The following is an 18,462-nucleotide window of genomic DNA, read 5'->3' as shown; positions in this document are numbered from 1 at the left end:
GAATATTGCTTCAAACATTGTTTTCCAAAGCACTAAGCTGATTTAAAATAATATTATTTCTAGACTTCACAGGTACCTGATGAAGCCCTGGAAGCCTTATCTGGCAGTCTAGGAAAAGTGGAGCCTCAACCAGAAGAAAAGAAGCCTGCCGTGGATAAAGTGAAGGTAATAAAATGATCAGAGTCCAGGGGCGTATCAAACATCTGTCTATCTGTGTGTAACTATTGGGTCTCTCTTACTTTCTCTTGGGGGAGGGTACCAAATTGTTAAAGAACCCTGAATTTCTGGCACTCCTGGGGGTCTGATCTCATAAGAGGCAGTCATTTCTCATGGCAGGAAATAGGAAGTCCACAGAATGCAAACTGGACTTACAACTAATTTTTTGGAATACCAGTAAGTGGGCAGTTCCAATAAACTGTGTTTTAGTTGATTGAAACTTTAATTATACATAAATAAATAAACTGGCGTATACACTTTCATATGCTTCTATGCTACATGTACTATTATGAAACCAAATGACTGGGGACAGTCTCTCTTTATACATGTTGAGAGCTTTCATTTCCCCCTGCTCATCCAGGAGAAAGCAAAACAAGAGGAACGTGAGAAACTTGGAGAAGATGAAGAAACCATTCCTCCTGATTATAGATTAACTGAAGCAAAGGTGATTGATTTTTCACTTGTTGCATGATCTTTTAAGTCAAATTAATTGGATGAGCAGCATCCCAATAATTGCATGTAATTGTACACCTTAGGTACAAGATACAAAGCATTTTGTGTCAATGAGTGAGGGGGGGGCAAGCGTGGTGTTCAGTTTTTCAGGAAATTGTTCATAGAATAATCAGCAAAGTCCCAGCCCTACTCTAGTCTATTCTCTTAGCAACAGAGATTGTCATGCTTGGATGAAGCAGGAATTAAATATACAGCCCTAGGCCATGGAGGGCACACCCATGATTGGGGGCAGTGCAGTTGATCCATCTAATATTCATAAGTAGGCAGACAGCTGCATTTTACTGTAACTGAAGCTCCGCCATCAACTTCAGAAGCAGCACTGCGTAAATCACACACCATATGAGCGTTACAAAGCTGCTTGGAGGTTACAAAAGAATGGAGCAGTGTAGCAAGAACCCCTCTAGTCATGATGAGTGGGTCCTATCTAGGACAGGCAGTTGGTTAAAAGTGCAGGAACATACTTATCAAAAAACATAAGAGTCCAAAAACACTTTCAGGATTTCTACTGTTCCGATTGGTTAGTGTTGCATTTTATACATAATGGTACTGCGTCAAATTCAGTCACCTGTCATAGCTCATTTGTAGTAGTTAACCAGTGTCATATTTTCTCTGCAGGATAAAGATGGGAAGCCACTTTTACCAAAACCTCAAGAAAAACCTCAGGTTGGTAAAAAAAATGCTTCTAACAGGCTATTTTACATTTTTTAAAAATAAAGTTTACAAAGCACAAAATTTATTACAACCAGCGACTGGACAAATAGTTGGCATATTCCTTCTACGTTTCCAACAAAAAACTGAGAAAAAGTAATAAAGTGTTTGGTTTCCAGTTAGTTTTCAAGAATAAAATGAAACATTTGTTCTAATATATATACTTATTTCTAGCCCTTGAGTGAAAGCGAACTTATTGATGCTCTGTCAGAAGGGTTTTCTAGTTCTTCAGCACCAACGTCAAAGGCTGCCCCAACTGCTGCACCTCAGGTAAGTCATGTGTCTCTGTGTAAAAAAGACTTTATTTAACTTTTAGACATAGTGAGAGACAGTTACATACAAAGAATCATAGAATTGTTGAGACATCTAGTCCAGCCCCCTGCAATACAGGAATCTGAACTAAACCATCCATGACAGATGGCGATCCACCCTATGTTTAAAAACCTCCACCACCTTCTGAGTGCCATCCAAACAGGGTTTACTGTCAGAAAGTTCTTCCTGATACACTCATTGTAAGCAATGCACACACATTCTTGCTTTGCTGTTATTTAATTACGCGTGTCAAAACCACCAGTGGTAGATATTCTCACAAAATGACTTTGACTATCCTGGAAGGTCTCTTCTCTTTGCACCCAATACTTAGGAGGTTGGTGATGCCTGTAAGGAGAAGAAACACACCTGACACATGGCATGCTTCTATGAAGGTGTGCTGTAGACGCAGTACAGAGTGGTTTCAGAATACTGATCTGAGCAAACTGTATGGGATGCAGGGCACATGGCAGTGAGCTGACTGTAGCCCAAAATGATGTGGACACAGTGTGAAACAGATACCTGGTTCCTGCCATCTGATTATCCTTCACTGTCTTCTGGCACGCATTTATGAACCCATTGTTTTTATTGTAGAAACCTACAGGTGCTGGCAAACCTGCTGTTGCACCTACTGAAGAAGTGATCTCTTCTGCTTCTGCTTCTGCAGTCCATTCATCGGCTCCTCCGCCACCAGCAGCTACCCCAGTAAGCAGAATAATATTTCCTACCTGCATTAGTTTCTGTGACCAAAGCCACAGTTTATTTTCCCTTTAAAAATGTTTAGCCTCCTTATCGCTTAAAGGGGCTTGTTGATTATAGGAACGTAGGAGCTGCCTTATTCCAAGTCAGATCATTGGTCCAGCAAGTTCAGTGTGGTCTACAGCAGCCTTAACCAACTTGGTACCTTTAAGATGTTTGTGGACTACAGTCATGGGAGTTGTGGTCCAAAGTCGCTGGAAAGCACCAGGTTGATGGAGACTAGTCTTCAGTGACAGACAAAAACTCTCCAGGGATTCAGACAGTCTTTCCAACCCTACCTGGAGATTTCAAGGATTGAATCTGAGACCTTGTGCATGTAAAGGTGCAGCCATGTCCCTCAATTGTATTTTGGAGTTCAAAATGTCTTTGGAAAGATCTGTGCATATAACCATCTTTGGAACAAAAATTGTCATTTTTATATGGGATGCTATTTTTCCATTTTAAGGTAGAGTGGCTAGCCTCTTAACTGCTTTTAGTAATGTTGAATCATAGTTTGAGGCTAATCAAATTTGTTTTACAGAGAGTTATAAAACAGTTATGGGTTGAGGTACACTGGAAGCCAAAGTTGCTTGCTTGCAGCTGAATGGTTTCGTTTTTTTGCCTGGCTATGCATATTTTGTAACTTTCCAAAGTTTTTTGAGTGCTCTGAAGTTAACTTTCTATCATGCTGACTAAAGCAACTCTGATACCTTCGGTGTTTTTTATTTCTGAGATTGCGTGTGGCATATTTTGTTTTTGCTCTTCTCAAATCTGTTAGGGTAGGAAAGAACTCGATGATGCTGCAGATCTTCTCGCAGATTCATTGGGGCAAAGAGAACCTGACCCAGATGAAAACAAACCACTTGTTGATAAAATAAAGGTGAGAAAAGTGTTTGTCCCCCCCCCCCCCCCGCCCGCAGTACAGCTGCCTTGACATGGTTGTGGGTACCATATTCATCTCCCAAATCTGCATAGGAAGCTGAAAGAACTGAGCCGGGTGGTGGTGGTGGTGGTTTTGGTTTGTTTGCTTTGGGGGCTGGGGGTTCAGTCTATGGCTTTCAAGGTCACCCCCTCACCATTGCTAGCCCACCATACTACCTCCTTTGTCTTTTGCAACACTTGAGGGCAGAGTGAGGGTCTTCTGATTTCTGCATATTGTACAAGGTATATTTAGCTATGAAAGCAGGGGTCTATGCAGGGTATTTTTTGCATTTCAGGAGGTCCCCTTTCATGGAAAGTGTTTCGTGGCTTCAGTTGAACTGAATTTGCTTTCTGTTAGTGTGACAAGTATTTTTTTAATTGCCAAAGGACGTGTGTAAATATAATAAACCTCTATTTTTGCAGCGTTCTTTCTGTCTTTGGATTGTTTTTCATAAAGTGCAGCCTGTTCACAAATAAGCAGGGAGGCGGGGGAATCATTATTATGTATTCAATTTATATCAGCCCTTCCTTCTGAGGTAGCCCAGGGCAGCAAACATTGCAATGATAAAATGTTAAAAATAAGTTGTTACTACACAAATTGCTATTTTGTGTTTAGTTCTCATAGGGAAGCTCTAATGGACTATGTTACTTTTTACAATATTTGGTGTGATAATTGCGTTCATTTGGGGGTTTGTTTCATGGTTGTTGTTTTTTCAAAATTTATGGCAACTTTTTTTTGTATTTTCTACAATTTGAGGACAAGTTTAGATAGTGTCTTCTTTGGGTTGAGCTTTCCAGAAAAATTAAGAACATGACCTCCTGTTGTTGCTTTTACAGGAAAAGGCTAAATCTGAGCATAGAGACAAACTTGGAGAGAAAGATGAAACAATCCCTCCTGATTATAGGCATCTTCTTGACTCGGATGAGAAGGTAAGCTAATCCTTTCTGAATCCAAATTCATCTATACCAGGGTGGGGGACCTGTGGTCCTCCTGACGGTTTTGAGTCTTATCTCCCACCAGCCCTGGCCTTTGGCCATTCTTGTTCGGGGTGATGGGAGATGGAGTCCAACAACATCTGGAGAGTCAGCGGTTCCCCACCCCTAATCTATATTGATAGATTTTGCACATATATATTTATCATGTCATGTCATATATCATATGATAGTTCATCTATGCTCTTCATTCAAAGAACCCAGGGTGGTTTACAATATAAAATATATGTTGAGGGCCACATTTTACCATAACAGAAGTGAGGAACCAATGGATCTTATGTAGTCAAGTCCCCATGTTCTTTTAATGTGCCTTATAAAATAAAGTCAGTAAAATCAACTATGATACATTTTATAATGCACATTTTAAAAACTGGCTTTATTTTGAAAAGGTTTAGGCTATCTGGTTTAACGTAAGATGTTTATCTCATTTTATAGGTAATTTTAAATTTTGTAGGATGCAAATCCTTAAATAAATAAATAAATAAATAAATAAATAAATAAATGAATGCTGCTTTTTGTCGTTGAAGGGGAAGCCAACAGGCAAGGATGCTGAGAAACCCAAAGAACAAAAGGTAAGAAGGACCTGCTCTTAGCTAAATGCTATTACTTGCCTGTGGGTTGCATTTACGTAGCTATTTGGAAGAGGGCTGCTCTGCTATAAAGGCTCCCAGAGTGGCTTACATAAAATGAGTATCAAACAAGATAATCCCCACGAGCAGGATTACCAACTAAAAGGCAAAACACAAAAGGAAAGAAGACTGGGAGAGGAGAGGAAAGAAAACTTGAGCCCTAATTTTTAGTTACAAATTTCTTATAATGGCAACTTGAATGAAAACTAAGGCTATGTTTAAGTAAGGCACTTATTTTCCATATCACTAAATACTCACATTTTTAAACTATTATTTTTTATTGCAGAAGCCAGCTGATGACTCGGCAGCTATTGATGCCCTTTCAGGGGACTTTGATCATTGTGGGAAACCTCCTGTTTCTCAGCCTTCAACAAAGGTGAGGAGGCCCATTTTGCTAAAACTAGTGTTTCTCATTTTTAAGATGCTCCTTAAATCACCAAGTAAGCATAAGTGAAGGCAAAGATTGCAACAACAACCAACAGGCTTTTATGCATGCTACTAAAACCCCAACTGGTTGTAAATAGGCAACTGACAAATGAGATTCCTGCTTTTTTATTTGCAGTTCAATTGCTCTGAGCAAAATAGTTCTGGCACTGCTCTGAAGATGCACAGTATTGATTAGCCTGGTTAATACATTGTTTTAAAAAATATAGTCACCCCTTCTCGTTTCCACTTTCTGCATATCACTTTGCTCAAGAGTGACATCTACCTGTAGATGCTCTTGCATTTTCTTTTCTGTCTTGCAGAATTTTACTTTCCCACTGCCTTGTTGTTTCAGGAGTTTGGGCTTTGGCCTCCTTTAGGAAGTAAGACTTTATTACATCTTAAAACTGGTCTGTGTTTCTACAGGCAGAAACTCTTTTGACTCATTCAGCATTGCTACTTCTGTTGGCAGCCTTGCCCTTGCTCTTAACAGGACTGCCACAAAGAGGTTGTTCTGAGGTTGATTCCACTTGGGTTTATAAGGCTTTGAATGTAATGTAAAGAGTTTCTCTAGAAAAGGGAGACTTTATGCTGCTTTTATCCAAAGATTTCAGAAATAATCAGCTTATTCATTTCATGGAGGTTACCCTCCTTGGAGCATTAGCCAGAGTTTCTTAAAGGCCAGTATAATGAAAGTGTTAAATGCCCCTTAATTACATCCATGCAGATAATTATTTTATGTCTTGGGTTTAGACCTATCCATGCAGATAATTATTTTATGTCTTGGGTTTAAACCTGAGTTTTATTGGCACTCATCAACCACTTGAATGTGAATCCTAGAACTCCTCCTGTTGAAGTTTCCATCTCTCCATTGGACCCCAAAAAATAATGGTTGGCTCTATTTCACATTTCCCTCTACCCTTTCTGGCACATATCTTATGCTTGCTAAAACTGTAAACTCTTGTGACATTTAAAGACCTTTTCTCACAATAAAGCTGTCTCAAGCATGGACATATTTATGGAGCTGCCCCTCTTACCACTCAAAGGCCCAGTTGTTGTTTTTTTTGTAAAAGGCAGCCTGTTTGTCTCCAACACAATGGTGAATATGCATAATTCCTCCAGGTGTCTTTTTCTGTGCCCATCCATTGAAACGACTAGACCTTATTCCAGAGTGTAAGATGAGTTTATCCCATGAACAGTATATATGAAATGGTATCATCTACCTACTCTATATGTTGAACTGGCAGAAAGTCTCATTATCTTTTTTGGCAGGAATAAAACCAGCTTTGGTGTGATGGGCAATTTTAATTGGGAAACAGTGTGTAGGGTACAAGGGGGTGGAGAATAAGTTACTTTCTCCTAAGACTGTTTTCCAGTTGTGATTACAGTCTCAGTAGCTGTATAAAAGATAGTGTCTCCTTAAAAGAACCATGGAACTATATGGAACACACAGTTTTGCCCTTAAAAGTAAAGGTAAAGGGACCCCTGACCATTAGGTCCAGTCGTGACCGACTCTGGGGTTGCGGCGCTCATCTTGCTTTATTGGCCGAGGGAGCCGGCGTACAGCTTCCGGGTCATGTGGCCAGTATGACTAAGCCACTTCTGGCGAACCAGAGCAGCGCACGGAAACACCGTTTACCTTCCCGCCTGAGCGGTACCTATTTATCTACTTGCACTTTGACATGCTTTCGAACTGCTAGGTTGGCAGGAGCAGGGACCGAGCAACGGGAGCTCACCCCGTCGTGGGGATTCAAACCGCCGACCTTCTGATCAGCAAGTCCTAGGCTCTGTGGTTTAACCCACAGCGCCACCCGCATCCCTTGTTTTGCCCTTAAAGAGTGGCTAGTTTTAGGGTGGTTACCCCACCATGCTTACTGCTGCCTGGGTGTGCAGCTTTTCCAGATTATTCATGTCATCCCAATTGATCCACTTTGTGTGGTTCTCGCAGAAGTAACACTTTGCTCGAAAAATCTTTTACCAAACTCTTTCAGACTCAGGTGTGTTTTAATCCAAATATTCATGAGGTTTTTCTCTCTGGTATAGGATGAAAAAACAAAAGATGCTGCCACATCAAAACCAGCTAGAAAAGATGAAAAGAAATCCAAATCCAGAAAGGTAAGAAATTGTTGATTAGAAAGATAATTTTTGCAGAGTGTAGTTAGACCAGCCACGGCCCATTTTATAAACTTCAGGCATTTCTGAGACACTCTGCACAATTCCTCAACACTTGTCTTCTGCATCTACTGCAAGCCAGGAGGCTTGTCCTCCTTTTCCACCATCACTGGAATAGAAATCTTCACAAAGCTGTTGTTGTGCACTCTTGGAAGGATTTGAGAACAGGGGAGGGAATGAAGAGAGGTGGGAACATCGGTAGGAGAATTCTGGGTAGGCATGTTCTGTCCTAAGAGGTATAGACCACATATCCTCATGGTATATTCCAACTCTCTCACTGTATGTTGTGCGAGTGCCAAACTGAGGACCAAGATTTCTATGACTTCCCCCTAATCTGTGGCATTTTAGCCACAAAGCATCTGTTTTGCAGGACCTTAGATCCACTGTTATTTCACTGTAAATGTAAACTGCCTGCTGTTCCTGTGTTAGGCTCTTGTACAGTGATGTACAACATGATTATGCACCCTGTTTCACCTTTGTTAATCCTAACTGATTAATGATCAGAGCTGTGTTCAAGTGTAAAAAAATTTGTGATTGAATAGTGGAAATAAACACCCAATTTGAAGGCCAGTTACACATGCAGTTGTACTCGAGGCTACATTGAACGATATATGCCACAAATAACCATCAAAGATCATGTAAGTCATTTTATGACTATAATCACTGCACAGTGATCATGAATGTAGCCATTCATTTTAAATGTCAAACTATGTGTTATATAGGGTGTCCAACATTTGTGGCACAGAGGAAGATTGGGATGCGCAACTCTTTCTCCCTCCCTGCATTTCCCCCAATCTAGAATTGTGGGCCTCCTGGTGGTGGTTGGCGTGCATTTGTGTGTAGAAAACTTATACCTGTATTCCCCTCTCTCTCTCAAACTGACAGCATCTTTCACAGGGAGGTAGTGCTTTAATCAGAAACAATTGAAGGAAGGGAGCATCCAGCTCCCCTGTGCCACTGTTATGATCAAATGCTGGCTCTCTCCAGGGATGCATGAAAATAAAAACAAAACTTCAGAAAAGCCATTCATGTGTAGTTTTTAGCCCTCTCAAATGTGTGTCTCTCCACTTCCTTATTCATGACAAACACTTTGATTTCAAGCTTTGTTTTACTTAAATGGCTGTGTTTTATTTCAAATGTTTATTCACAGTGTTTGTTACGTGACCTCAGCATTCCAGCCAATAACATGTTGTTGCTTTTTCCCGTTAAGGCAAAGGAGCAGTCTTCCAGCGCAAAATCTGAGAAACAGAAAAAGAGTTAAATGTTACCAGGTAAGAACTGTTAGACTTAATCATGCAAATTTGTGTGCACAGTTTATGCATGAAGAATGAATTGATTTTTCTGAAAATACGTGTTTCCACTCCCTTCCATTGTGCACCCAGCAGAGATTTGTGCATTTTGGTTCCTCCACCTTTGGGTTCTCCCCCAGACCCACTGGCAACACTGCCCTGTAAGAGGGTTAGAAGCTGTTTCAGGTTACAGTTGCCTGTTTAGCTCTAAGGTACCCCATCCCTTATTCCTGCAGTCAGTATAGGCCGAGATAGCTTGTTTATGAGGCTTCACATCTACCAAACTCCTAATGTGTGGACTGACTCACAGTATTTATATACTGCATGTGCAGAGCTGTTTTCTACATAGAATATTCTAAGTGCAGTTCAACCAAGAAACCGACTGATTATTGGTTGGTTGCACTTTAGATTCGTAAAAGCTCTGAGTATGCTTGTGTTTTACACTGCACCTGGCATGCTAAATTGTCCTTCAAACAGTATATTCAAAATTACTTTTGCATTTAGCAAAACGTGAGAAACATGCATCTTTAATGTGAAATATGCATTATATATGGGTAAAGCATGTTTGTAAAGTACCTTTAAAATGCTGGAATGGCTCCAGAAAAAGGACACCAGCATTTATTATTGAAATACTTTTTGAAAAATAAATGCATGAGATTTCACATACTGTTAAGTAGCAGGAATTCTATCAATTGGTATTAATTTTCCCAAGAGCTCTGAAAATTAAAATACCTGCTCTAAAAAACAAGGGTCTAAAAATTTAAGTTTTCTTGCATTTCACGGTCATGTCAAGAGAGTTGAATCTGGATCAAAGTTGGCTTTGGATCCTGCACATCCATCTCTTTTCCTCTTACTGCTGCAGAGGCTTTCATGGCAGCTCTGAGGGGCTTTGAGACCTCTCTCAGAGAACATCCTATGTGTCCTTGGAAGATCCTTTACCTATTTCATGCTTGTATACAGAATTGCTGCTGTATGCTTCAGTTGCAGCCTCTAGTGCCTCTCCTTTTTTGAGAGAGAGAGAAGTTTCTTGCTTTGGCAGCACCTGTTTTCCGCTTGAGGCAAGCAACCACCATCAGAGTGAGCAAATTACATTGCATAGGGCAGGCAAGGGGATCCGATACTTGTACAGCCTCATAAATACCAACACACAGGGGTCATCCAAACTTCCTTTTGCAATGTGCTTTCCAGGCACAAGTCTGCACTTTCTAAGTCTGCGCCTGAGTGGGGTTTTTTTTTTTGTCCTCCTGCTTTCCCAGGAAAATCTGCCGATTACCACTGAATCAGAACAAATTGCAAGGAAGTTTGCATGAGTCCACAGATAGACCATGCTGGTGGTTTCAACTTGCATATTTATTTTTTGTTGGGAACCTGCTGAATTCTGTTTTATGAGATAACGTTTCCTCCCCTTACTGGCTAAATAATGTGCTCTCTTTTCCTCTCTGTCTAGGCTTTTCATCGCTAATGCAAAAAAGTCTTCGTTTTGCTGGTGGATAGCTGCACTTGAACAAAAAAAAAAAAAAAGAAGCTATTTTGCAGAAGCAAGATAGTCTCCCGGGTGGTTTTTGTATCATGGTATTTGGATATAATGGCATGGGAGGCATGAATCTTACTATTTTCAAGGATGACCTTTTTCCATTTATTTTACTGTCTCTTATTTTGTAATTTTCTTCAGTTATGAGAGGGAACGGACGCTTTATATTTGTAAGAAAAGTATTTCTACGGATTTAATAGCAATGCAAAAAGAAAAAAAAGTCTGCAAATTTTGCACATAATCTACACATAGTGCCTGCAAATCTCAGCAGCGTTCAGAAAAGCTGTGGTTTGGTTTTTGGTTTTTTAGTATAATGAATGCTCTAAATATTCTGGAATATAATGCGTTTTGGCTATCATCTGCCTGCGGGTATTCCTTTTGAAGAATAGTTAGTGAGAAGTGGGTAATCAGTTGCTAAGATTTAAACGTGGGAGAAGAGTAGAAGCGATTGTTTCTCAGTCTTTGGCTTCTAATAACATAGTATTCAATATGAACAGTGCCGCTAGTATTTTCATTTGAAACCTTGAGTTCTGATTGTGACCGCCTGTCAGTGGCTTGCAGAAAGGGCATAATATTGCATCTGAATTGCTATTGCATAGGGGTACTCCAGAAAGGATGCACATAGGACTCCAATATGTTCCTATAAGTTACACTGGTATAGCTCCCCCCACCCCACCCACAGAATCCAGATTACACAGCTTGTTTCTGATGTATAAATTCACATCACAGCTGAATACAGAGGTGCTTTGTGAACTAATTTGGATGCAATGCTTGCTCAACTTCCATGTTTTATTCCCCACCCCCCTTTTTGGTATTCCTTGCAGTGAGAAAAGCTATGGCTCCAACAGCAGGTTCTGATATGCTTTGCATTATGAGTAGCAATTTTTTTATTGACTTTTGGAGTAAGGTGCTACTCCTGGTTTGGTCAAGTCTGCTTCCAGGTAGCTAGTTCTCTAGACTACCATGGTCAAATATATAAGCCGCAGCCTGCGAGGAATATCAACTGTGCAAGCCCCTTTGAACTGCATGGGAGTTACACAGGAGCGTGGCCACTTTCTGCCATCACTCTTACTTACTTCAAAAGGAGCAAGCGCAGGAGATGTTCCTCTGGGGACATCAGAATTTTGACTGTCCTTGACAATCTAATGTTAATACCGGACTGTTTTTGAAAGTCTGTATTAAGATTGCCTGTCACACTAATAAAGTTTTAGAATGTATTACCTTGTAAATTGTATTTGTGAACTGTGTCCTTATTATTGCCATTGTGAGACAAGAACACTGGCTGTGGCTAGAAGAAGGTACCTTTTACAGGTTTCCACCAAACCAAAAGACCTTTTCTATCCCAATGCAGCAGTGCTGCACACTCAGTTATTGGATCAGACCCTCGATACAGAATTGTAGAGTTGGAAGGGGCTACAAGGGGCATCTGGTTCAACCTCCTGCACCCAACAGGGCCTCAAACCCACAACACTGGAATTAAGAGTCTTATGCTCTTTTCTCGATCGCTGAACTATTGGGTGCTTTAAAATTTCACGTATGTTCAGCAGAGCTGGGAATGGGCTCTCGAACATAGTGCAATTTATTTTACTGGATCTTGTAGTTTACGGCTGCGCTGGAAGAATGGCTTCTCATTAAGGGGGCAAGCCTTAGGCTTGCATGCTCCCACTCCCACTCCCACCCACTGTCTCCTCTGGGGGCAGTCATCAGATCAGAAGTACTTGTTTCAGTTAAATACTGTGCAGTATTATCTGAGACTGTGGTCTGAAACGGACAGCTGCATAAACTGCAGTTAAGAGTTAACCATACCTTATCTGACTTCAGAAGTAATGCAAAAGTGGACCTATGGAATCAAAAGGTCCTGATCCTCTGTAGGTGAAGTAATGGATGTTACTTGCTACAGTATAGTTGGCAACATTCCAGCTATGGAAAAGTCAGATTTTCTACATCCCAACACACAGATATCTCTCCTTCCTCCATCCACGCAAGCAAGAGGCATAATCAGTTCTAGGACATGTTTCAGTCACACACAAGCATTTGAGAAGGGAATGGCCTAGGAGGAGTCCCAGACTCTAGTTAGAGAGGCATAAAGACCTGCTCTAAGAGAGGTCCAATTTTCACCACTCCTGTTGTAAATGCATAACTTGACATGCATGCAAGGCCTTAATGCTATTTGCTCCACTTTGGAAGTATATTTCATATTTTCCAACCTCTGTCATTAGAATAAGCTCAAATATATGTACTAATCAGCGTTCCAGTTTTTAGAATTTTATAAAAACTTGCGTTTACGAAAGTAGCATTTTTCATATCTTTTCAAGAACTTACCAGTCTTCATTCTGAAATCGTGCTTCATGCTTAGATTCATGTTCTGCTATTGGTGTGTAACCATTCCTTGATTTTTTCAAGGTTCTTATCCATCCACTGAATATTTTCTTCAATGGTTTCTATTGCTTGGTAGACAGCACGGAGCTCTGAAACTTTTTTGCCTTGGGAGTTGAAGAAACTTTTTACCTGTTGAGTAAAAATAAATAAATACCACAATAAATTCTTGTACTATTCCCATTATCTTCAATGGGATTTGAAAAAAGAAAAAACATTGTAGGAGACTGCATCCTATTCTTCCTGTACCAATGCCACTAACTGTACAGCCTGGATTTAGTCATAAGAGATTCTCAGTCATGGAGGCATAAAGAAAAGAAATGTGCCTGTCGTCCAAATTGTACATGAATTACAAGTGTTTTCAAAGGCCTTTTGCTTCAGATTTACAAAGAGATAATATAAATGGAAGCAGAACAGCATATGAGCAGTTAAGTATCATAAATGTCTCATGCATTTATATGTTGGGTTCCAAGAACCTATAATAATACAACTTGTCAGTTTCCCATGGATGTCCATTTTGCTTTAAACAACTGCTGCTGTTGCACTTTGCCTTGAGATGCATGTGTGAAAAGCAATTAATTAAAAAAAAATGAAATCATGGAGTCTCACGGACATATAATGCAGGTTGCAAGATATGCTTACTTCTTCAAGTTGTTCCTTTGTGGAATATTTATTTGTCAATCCAGTAACCAGGTGTGCAATGGTATTCGAACCAAGTTCAAACCTATGCAAACAGAAGAAGTGCATGAAGTAAATATTTTTATATTAGAAAGAAAATAAACAGGAGTACAAGGAGCGATAATATTTAAAACTTACTTTTTTACAAATGTCTGCCAATTCTGCTTTAGAAACTTCCAGGCTAACTGATAACCCTCAGGGTTCCTTCCAACAGAGAGAACAATATACGGAAGATCCTGCATTTTTATTAAGTTATCCTGTAAACCTTGCTCCATTAACCTAAACAAAGAAAAGAAACCTCAGTGTGAGGAAATAATATTATTACCTTAATAGGAACAGGAAAACTCGAGTACGAATAAATGGTACACAGTGTAATGGCTATTTGATTTCATACCCTTAGCTTTCGCTGCAGAGAGATTATTCTTCATTTCCCCCAAGCATCCTCTCATATAGTCAGCATGGAAAGAAGAAAAGGTGCTGAAAGGGGGTACTGTGCCACGCGCAGGAATAATAATAATAATAAATTATATATGTCGCTGATCTTACTGGGTTGCCTCGGCCACTCTGGGTGGCTTCCAACAAATTACAAAACCACAATAAAACATCAAACATCAAAAACCTCCAGATGCAGGGCTTCAGATGTTTATTACCTTGACATCTGACAAGGCAGGCACGATTACTGAGAAGGCTCTCTGCCTGGTTCCCTGTAACCTCACTTCTCGCAATGAGGGAACCACCAGAAGGCCTTTGAAGCTAGATTTCGGGCTGAAAGATGGGGGTATACTGGGCTGAGGCTGTTTCTTCCCTAGTTACAAAATGTGGAAGAGCCTATGGGCCATAGAGAAGTTTGATTGAAAAGCTGAAATGGGGAAAATCTGTATCAAAGGGGGAAATTAACTATTCAGATTAATCTCATCTGTGCTGTGGGGAAGGGTTCCTTCTCTTTGAAATCCTTGGCGAAGACGAGCAGTGGGAGACAGAATGCACCCAGACCTAAAAGAATGAAAAAGCTGGCCTGCAGCTGAAGATCAGACACCACTTGTTCACCTTTGTCTCCTGCACCTCACCTAAAAATCTGATCTGCCCTGCCTTACCCCGTTCCAGCTTCTAATTCCATAGGAACTGCCACAAAGTGAAACAGCATTTATATGCTTCAAGCCAGTGCACATGAACAAAATGTGCAATTGGTGTGTGCACTGACCTTTTAACTGTGAGACACTTCGTTCCAATCCAATGTTACAGTGTTGTTGTTTCTTGTTGCATTGCAATGGTTGAGAGATGATGAAAATACGGGTGGCTGTGGCCTTGCATTTACAACATCTCTCTTTTAATTTAAAGCCGTTGATGTTTCCAGAGAATACAGTCATACCTCATGTTGCGTCTGCTTCAGGTTACGTCTTTTTAAGTTGCGTCCCGCAGCAACCCGGAAGTACCAAAATGGTTACTTCCGGGTTTCGCCACTCGCACAGGCACAGAAGCGCTAAACTGTGCTGCGCGCAGACGCGGCACTTCTGGATGCGAACACTTTGATGTGCCTCCGGGACAGATTATGTCCGCAACTCAAGGTTCCACTGTACTCACCATTCAAGCTTCTCCTTATTTGGGCTTAGGCTAAGAACAGATTCAATTATCCTTTTCTCAGTATTAAATTTGGGCAGCTTGTGTTTGCTGAAAAGGAAGTCCCAGCCTTCGTCCGTCTGTGCTCCAACAGCATATACCGCAAACTTGATGTCATTGGGCAAACTGCAACAAATGGAGGCTTCAGGTTAGTTCTGACATGCATTTCTTGGTGTTGGTTTGTTATGTGGAATGGACTCTCTCAGGAGGTTGTGGACTCTCTTTCAATGGAGGCTTATAAGCAGAGCTTGGAGGACCATCTCTTTTGGGTGCTTTAGCTGAGATTCCTGCATTGCACGGGGTTGGACTAGATGACGCTGTGACATTAACATATGAGAGTGCTGGAGGTGAAATAGTTAAACAGGTTAACCAATCAGAACCCAGGGGGGTGGAGTCAGAGGGACTATAAAACCAGCTCTGGGAGGGGCAAAGGGGGAGTTCGTTGGGAGTTGGTTGGAGTGGGAGTGAATTAGGATAGAGTCTGTGGGTAGGTTGAGTTAGTGTAGCGAAATAAGCTGAGTCAGGAACAGTTAGGACCTGGGAAGACAAGTAAATATCTGAGAGGTGGTTTAGTGAGTGAGAGCAAGTAGCGGAAGATATAGGTCTGGCTAGGCACCCCATGATTGTAATTGACTGAGATCGTTTATGAAACCACATGCTTGTTAAACTGCAATAAATAAACAGAAGTTTATGTTCCAATTTAACCCTGACTGGACTCAGTATTTTACCAGGTAGGGCCTGGGTGGTGGCAGTGAGAAATAAAGTGGTGGCACAGGGATCAATAGACGGTGAAACGTCCGGGAACCCTGTGATTGCCACAGACCCTTGCGATCCCTTCCAACTCTGTGATTCTATTATTCCATGTCTGGATTCAATTGCAAATTACTACTCAAGTCAGACTGCCTCATCTCAAGAATCATTGAAAAGGCAAATTCACAGGTAATAGCAAATTTCCTCTATCCAGTGATTTCATGCTCTCCCACCCAGCTGGACTGAGCAGCCACAACACAGCGACTTCCCTGGTTTTATTTACAGGTAGGTAGCTGTGTTGGTCTGCCGTAGTCAAAATAAAATTTAAAAAATTACTGGAAGGATTTTTTTTTTATTTCCCTGGTTTTGTATGCTAAATTGGGGTGGCGTTACAGCATTTAAGTTGCCACGATGCATGTTTTTGCCCTGTGAAGCCTGAAGATGCTATGCTGCTTACAGAAGAGAAACACGTACTGGAAATTTCCATCGGAGTCCTTCCACTTTGTATACAACTCTTTGGCTTTGTCCACACACGGTTGGTACTTTCGTACGCAAGCAAACCGCAGAAGACTGCTCCGAAGTACTCGCTCAGACACTGTCCCAGCATCGTCCCAAGACTGTTTGTCAATCATGTTTTTCATTAGATTGACTATGTATCCCTAGAGTGATTTCACAAACATACAAAAAAACATACACGTGAAATCATTTTTTTAACCAAATCTGTTAAAAACTGTATATATAAGCAGAATGGGAAAGGCAATTACACACACACATACACACAAAACACACTTTACACACAAAACACAATTACACACACACACACACAAAATGTACTTCCATGGCTGAAGGAAGCAGTTGTTTAATAACCAAACTGAAACACAATGGAACAATAAATGATTTAAGTAGGTATCATAATTAACCACCTGAAATTCTGATTATAAAACACATGCACACAGGAGCTAATGGTTTCAAGGCAGCTTCATATCTATGTTCCAGAAAAACAACAACCTACATAAATGGGAACCCTGCTCCCATGCATCATGATGAACTTTTTCTTTTAAAAAAGAAGCATGCATCATATTAAAATAAAATCATAACATATTAAAGGTAAAGGTAAAGGTACCCCTGCCCGTACGGGCCAGTCTTGACAGACTCTGGGGTTGGTGCGCCCATCTCACTCAAGAGGCCGGGGGCCAGCGCTGTCCGGAGACACTTCCGGGTCACGTGGCCAGCGTGACAAAGCTGCATCTGGCGAGCCAGCGCAGCACACGGAAACACCGTTTACCTTCCCGCCAGTAAGCGGTCCCTATTTATCTACTTGCACCCGGGGGGTGCTTTCGAACTGCTAGGTTGGCAGGCGCTGGGACCGAGCAGCGGGAGCGCACCCCGCCGCGGGGATTTGAACCGCCGACCTTTCGATCGGCAAGCCCTAGGCTTTTACCCACAGCACCACCCGCGTCCCTCATAACATATTAACCTTATCTAATTTCCAATTGCTTTAAGCAGGTAGTGTTTGCTGTTTCTTTAAATACTAACAGTTATTGTTTGGCTTCTTTCCATTAATGACATGCTTATCGTACACTCTATATTGTGATGGATGCTGCCCCTACTGACTCTCGCATCCCGTGAGAATCAAAACAATAAAGCAGCTTGCTTTTATTCTACAGTACAACACATATACATTCATAAAATTATTGCCAATAACCTCAGTATGTGAGCTGACAGCCTGCAAGTGTTGACGGCTATTTTTCAGTCTTCCCCTTCTTACCTTTAATTGATTATCTATGTCTCTCATGTCCCTCTTCTCCGTAAGTTTGTACAAAGGTATCAGCTCATCCAATCCTTCAAGCACAGGAGTAATTTCAGTTTCATGTTGTAGGTATATTGTTAAATCAAGAGCTTTAGTAATCGACAGCTTTTCAGCACTGTGGGAAACAAAGTGTCAGTAATAACACATTAAAATATTTGTTAAAGGGGCTGAACCATTCAGAGTATAGAGTTTTTTTCATTTTTAATACATATTAGCAACACTAATCTTAGTGTTTTCCTTTTTAACAGCTAATGTTATGAATGAAACCTTCCTGAATTTTTGCACCCCGCAATGGCAAATTGTGCAAAAGCAAAACATGGTTTGGAGTGTTGAACTTCTGCAGCTGTCCGCATGTTGTGTTATATACACTGAGTTCAGGAAAGTGTAGCAATATGATAATACATTAAAACTGCCAGCAGCTGATCCACTGTTATGTGTATCATGAAGAGATTTCAGCAGCAACGTTGCTTATTATCTGTCTTGCCAGGCTTCTCTGTCTTGCATACTTCCTACTCTATCCTATACGTCCTATATTTATTCGTGCTTTTTACCAGGTTTAGTGGTCTTCCTGAATTAACACAGCTTTGCAATCCTGCCCACAGGTCATCAGAACAGTACTGATCTGCATGCATGCGCGCTCCCTCTCTCTCTCTCATGAAGGCCAGCCCCCTTCTTAACCAACAATAGTTCCTGTCTCTGGCTATGTATTTTTTTAGTACATTTATACCCCACTTTTCTTCCTTCATGGAACTGAAGTTGGTATACATAAGGCTCTCAGTAAAGTCTCCC

General features: G+C 40.9%; 2 protein-coding genes across 10 annotated transcripts in view; one reads left to right on the top strand and one right to left on the bottom strand.

Moving 5' to 3' along the window:
- CAST (calpastatin) overlaps positions 1–11,659 on the top strand; it is a 57,309-nt gene extending 45,650 nt beyond the window's left edge. For all 7 annotated transcript variants that reach the window (XM_081880414.1, XM_081880413.1, XM_081880412.1 and 4 more), the window contains 12 exons: positions 64–165; positions 578–661; positions 1,345–1,392; positions 1,612–1,707; positions 2,341–2,451; positions 3,263–3,364; positions 4,243–4,335; positions 4,926–4,970; positions 5,314–5,403; positions 7,494–7,565; positions 8,833–8,893; positions 10,359–11,659. In XM_081880414.1, the coding sequence (XP_081736540.1) occupies positions 64–165; positions 578–661; positions 1,345–1,392; positions 1,612–1,707; positions 2,341–2,451; positions 3,263–3,364; positions 4,243–4,335; positions 4,926–4,970; positions 5,314–5,403; positions 7,494–7,565; positions 8,833–8,883 (894 nt within the window). In that variant the 3' untranslated portion in view covers positions 8,884–8,893; positions 10,359–11,659. The remainder of the gene's footprint in view (positions 1–63; positions 166–577; positions 662–1,344; positions 1,393–1,611; positions 1,708–2,340; positions 2,452–3,262; positions 3,365–4,242; positions 4,336–4,925; positions 4,971–5,313; positions 5,404–7,493; positions 7,566–8,832; positions 8,894–10,358) is intronic.
- Positions 8,725–18,462, bottom strand: part of ERAP1 (endoplasmic reticulum aminopeptidase 1) — a 28,806-nt gene continuing 19,068 nt past the window's right edge. For all 3 annotated transcript variants that reach the window (XM_081880400.1, XM_081880399.1, XM_081880401.1), the window contains exons 14-20: positions 17,632–17,788; positions 16,338–16,522; positions 15,078–15,239; positions 13,635–13,775; positions 13,461–13,542; positions 12,765–12,950; positions 8,725–8,860 (exon numbers count right to left, since the gene is read on the bottom strand). In XM_081880400.1, the coding sequence (XP_081736526.1) occupies positions 12,801–12,950; positions 13,461–13,542; positions 13,635–13,775; positions 15,078–15,239; positions 16,338–16,522; positions 17,632–17,788 (877 nt within the window). In that variant the 3' untranslated portion in view covers positions 8,725–8,860; positions 12,765–12,800. The remainder of the gene's footprint in view (positions 8,861–12,764; positions 12,951–13,460; positions 13,543–13,634; positions 13,776–15,077; positions 15,240–16,337; positions 16,523–17,631; positions 17,789–18,462) is intronic.

This window comes from Podarcis erhardii (genome assembly GCF_964252035.2).
Source record: "Podarcis erhardii genome assembly, chromosome: 11".
Classification (NCBI taxonomy): Eukaryota; Metazoa; Chordata; class Lepidosauria; order Squamata; family Lacertidae; genus Podarcis; species Podarcis erhardii.
This window is presented reverse-complemented; position numbering and strand designations above follow the sequence as displayed.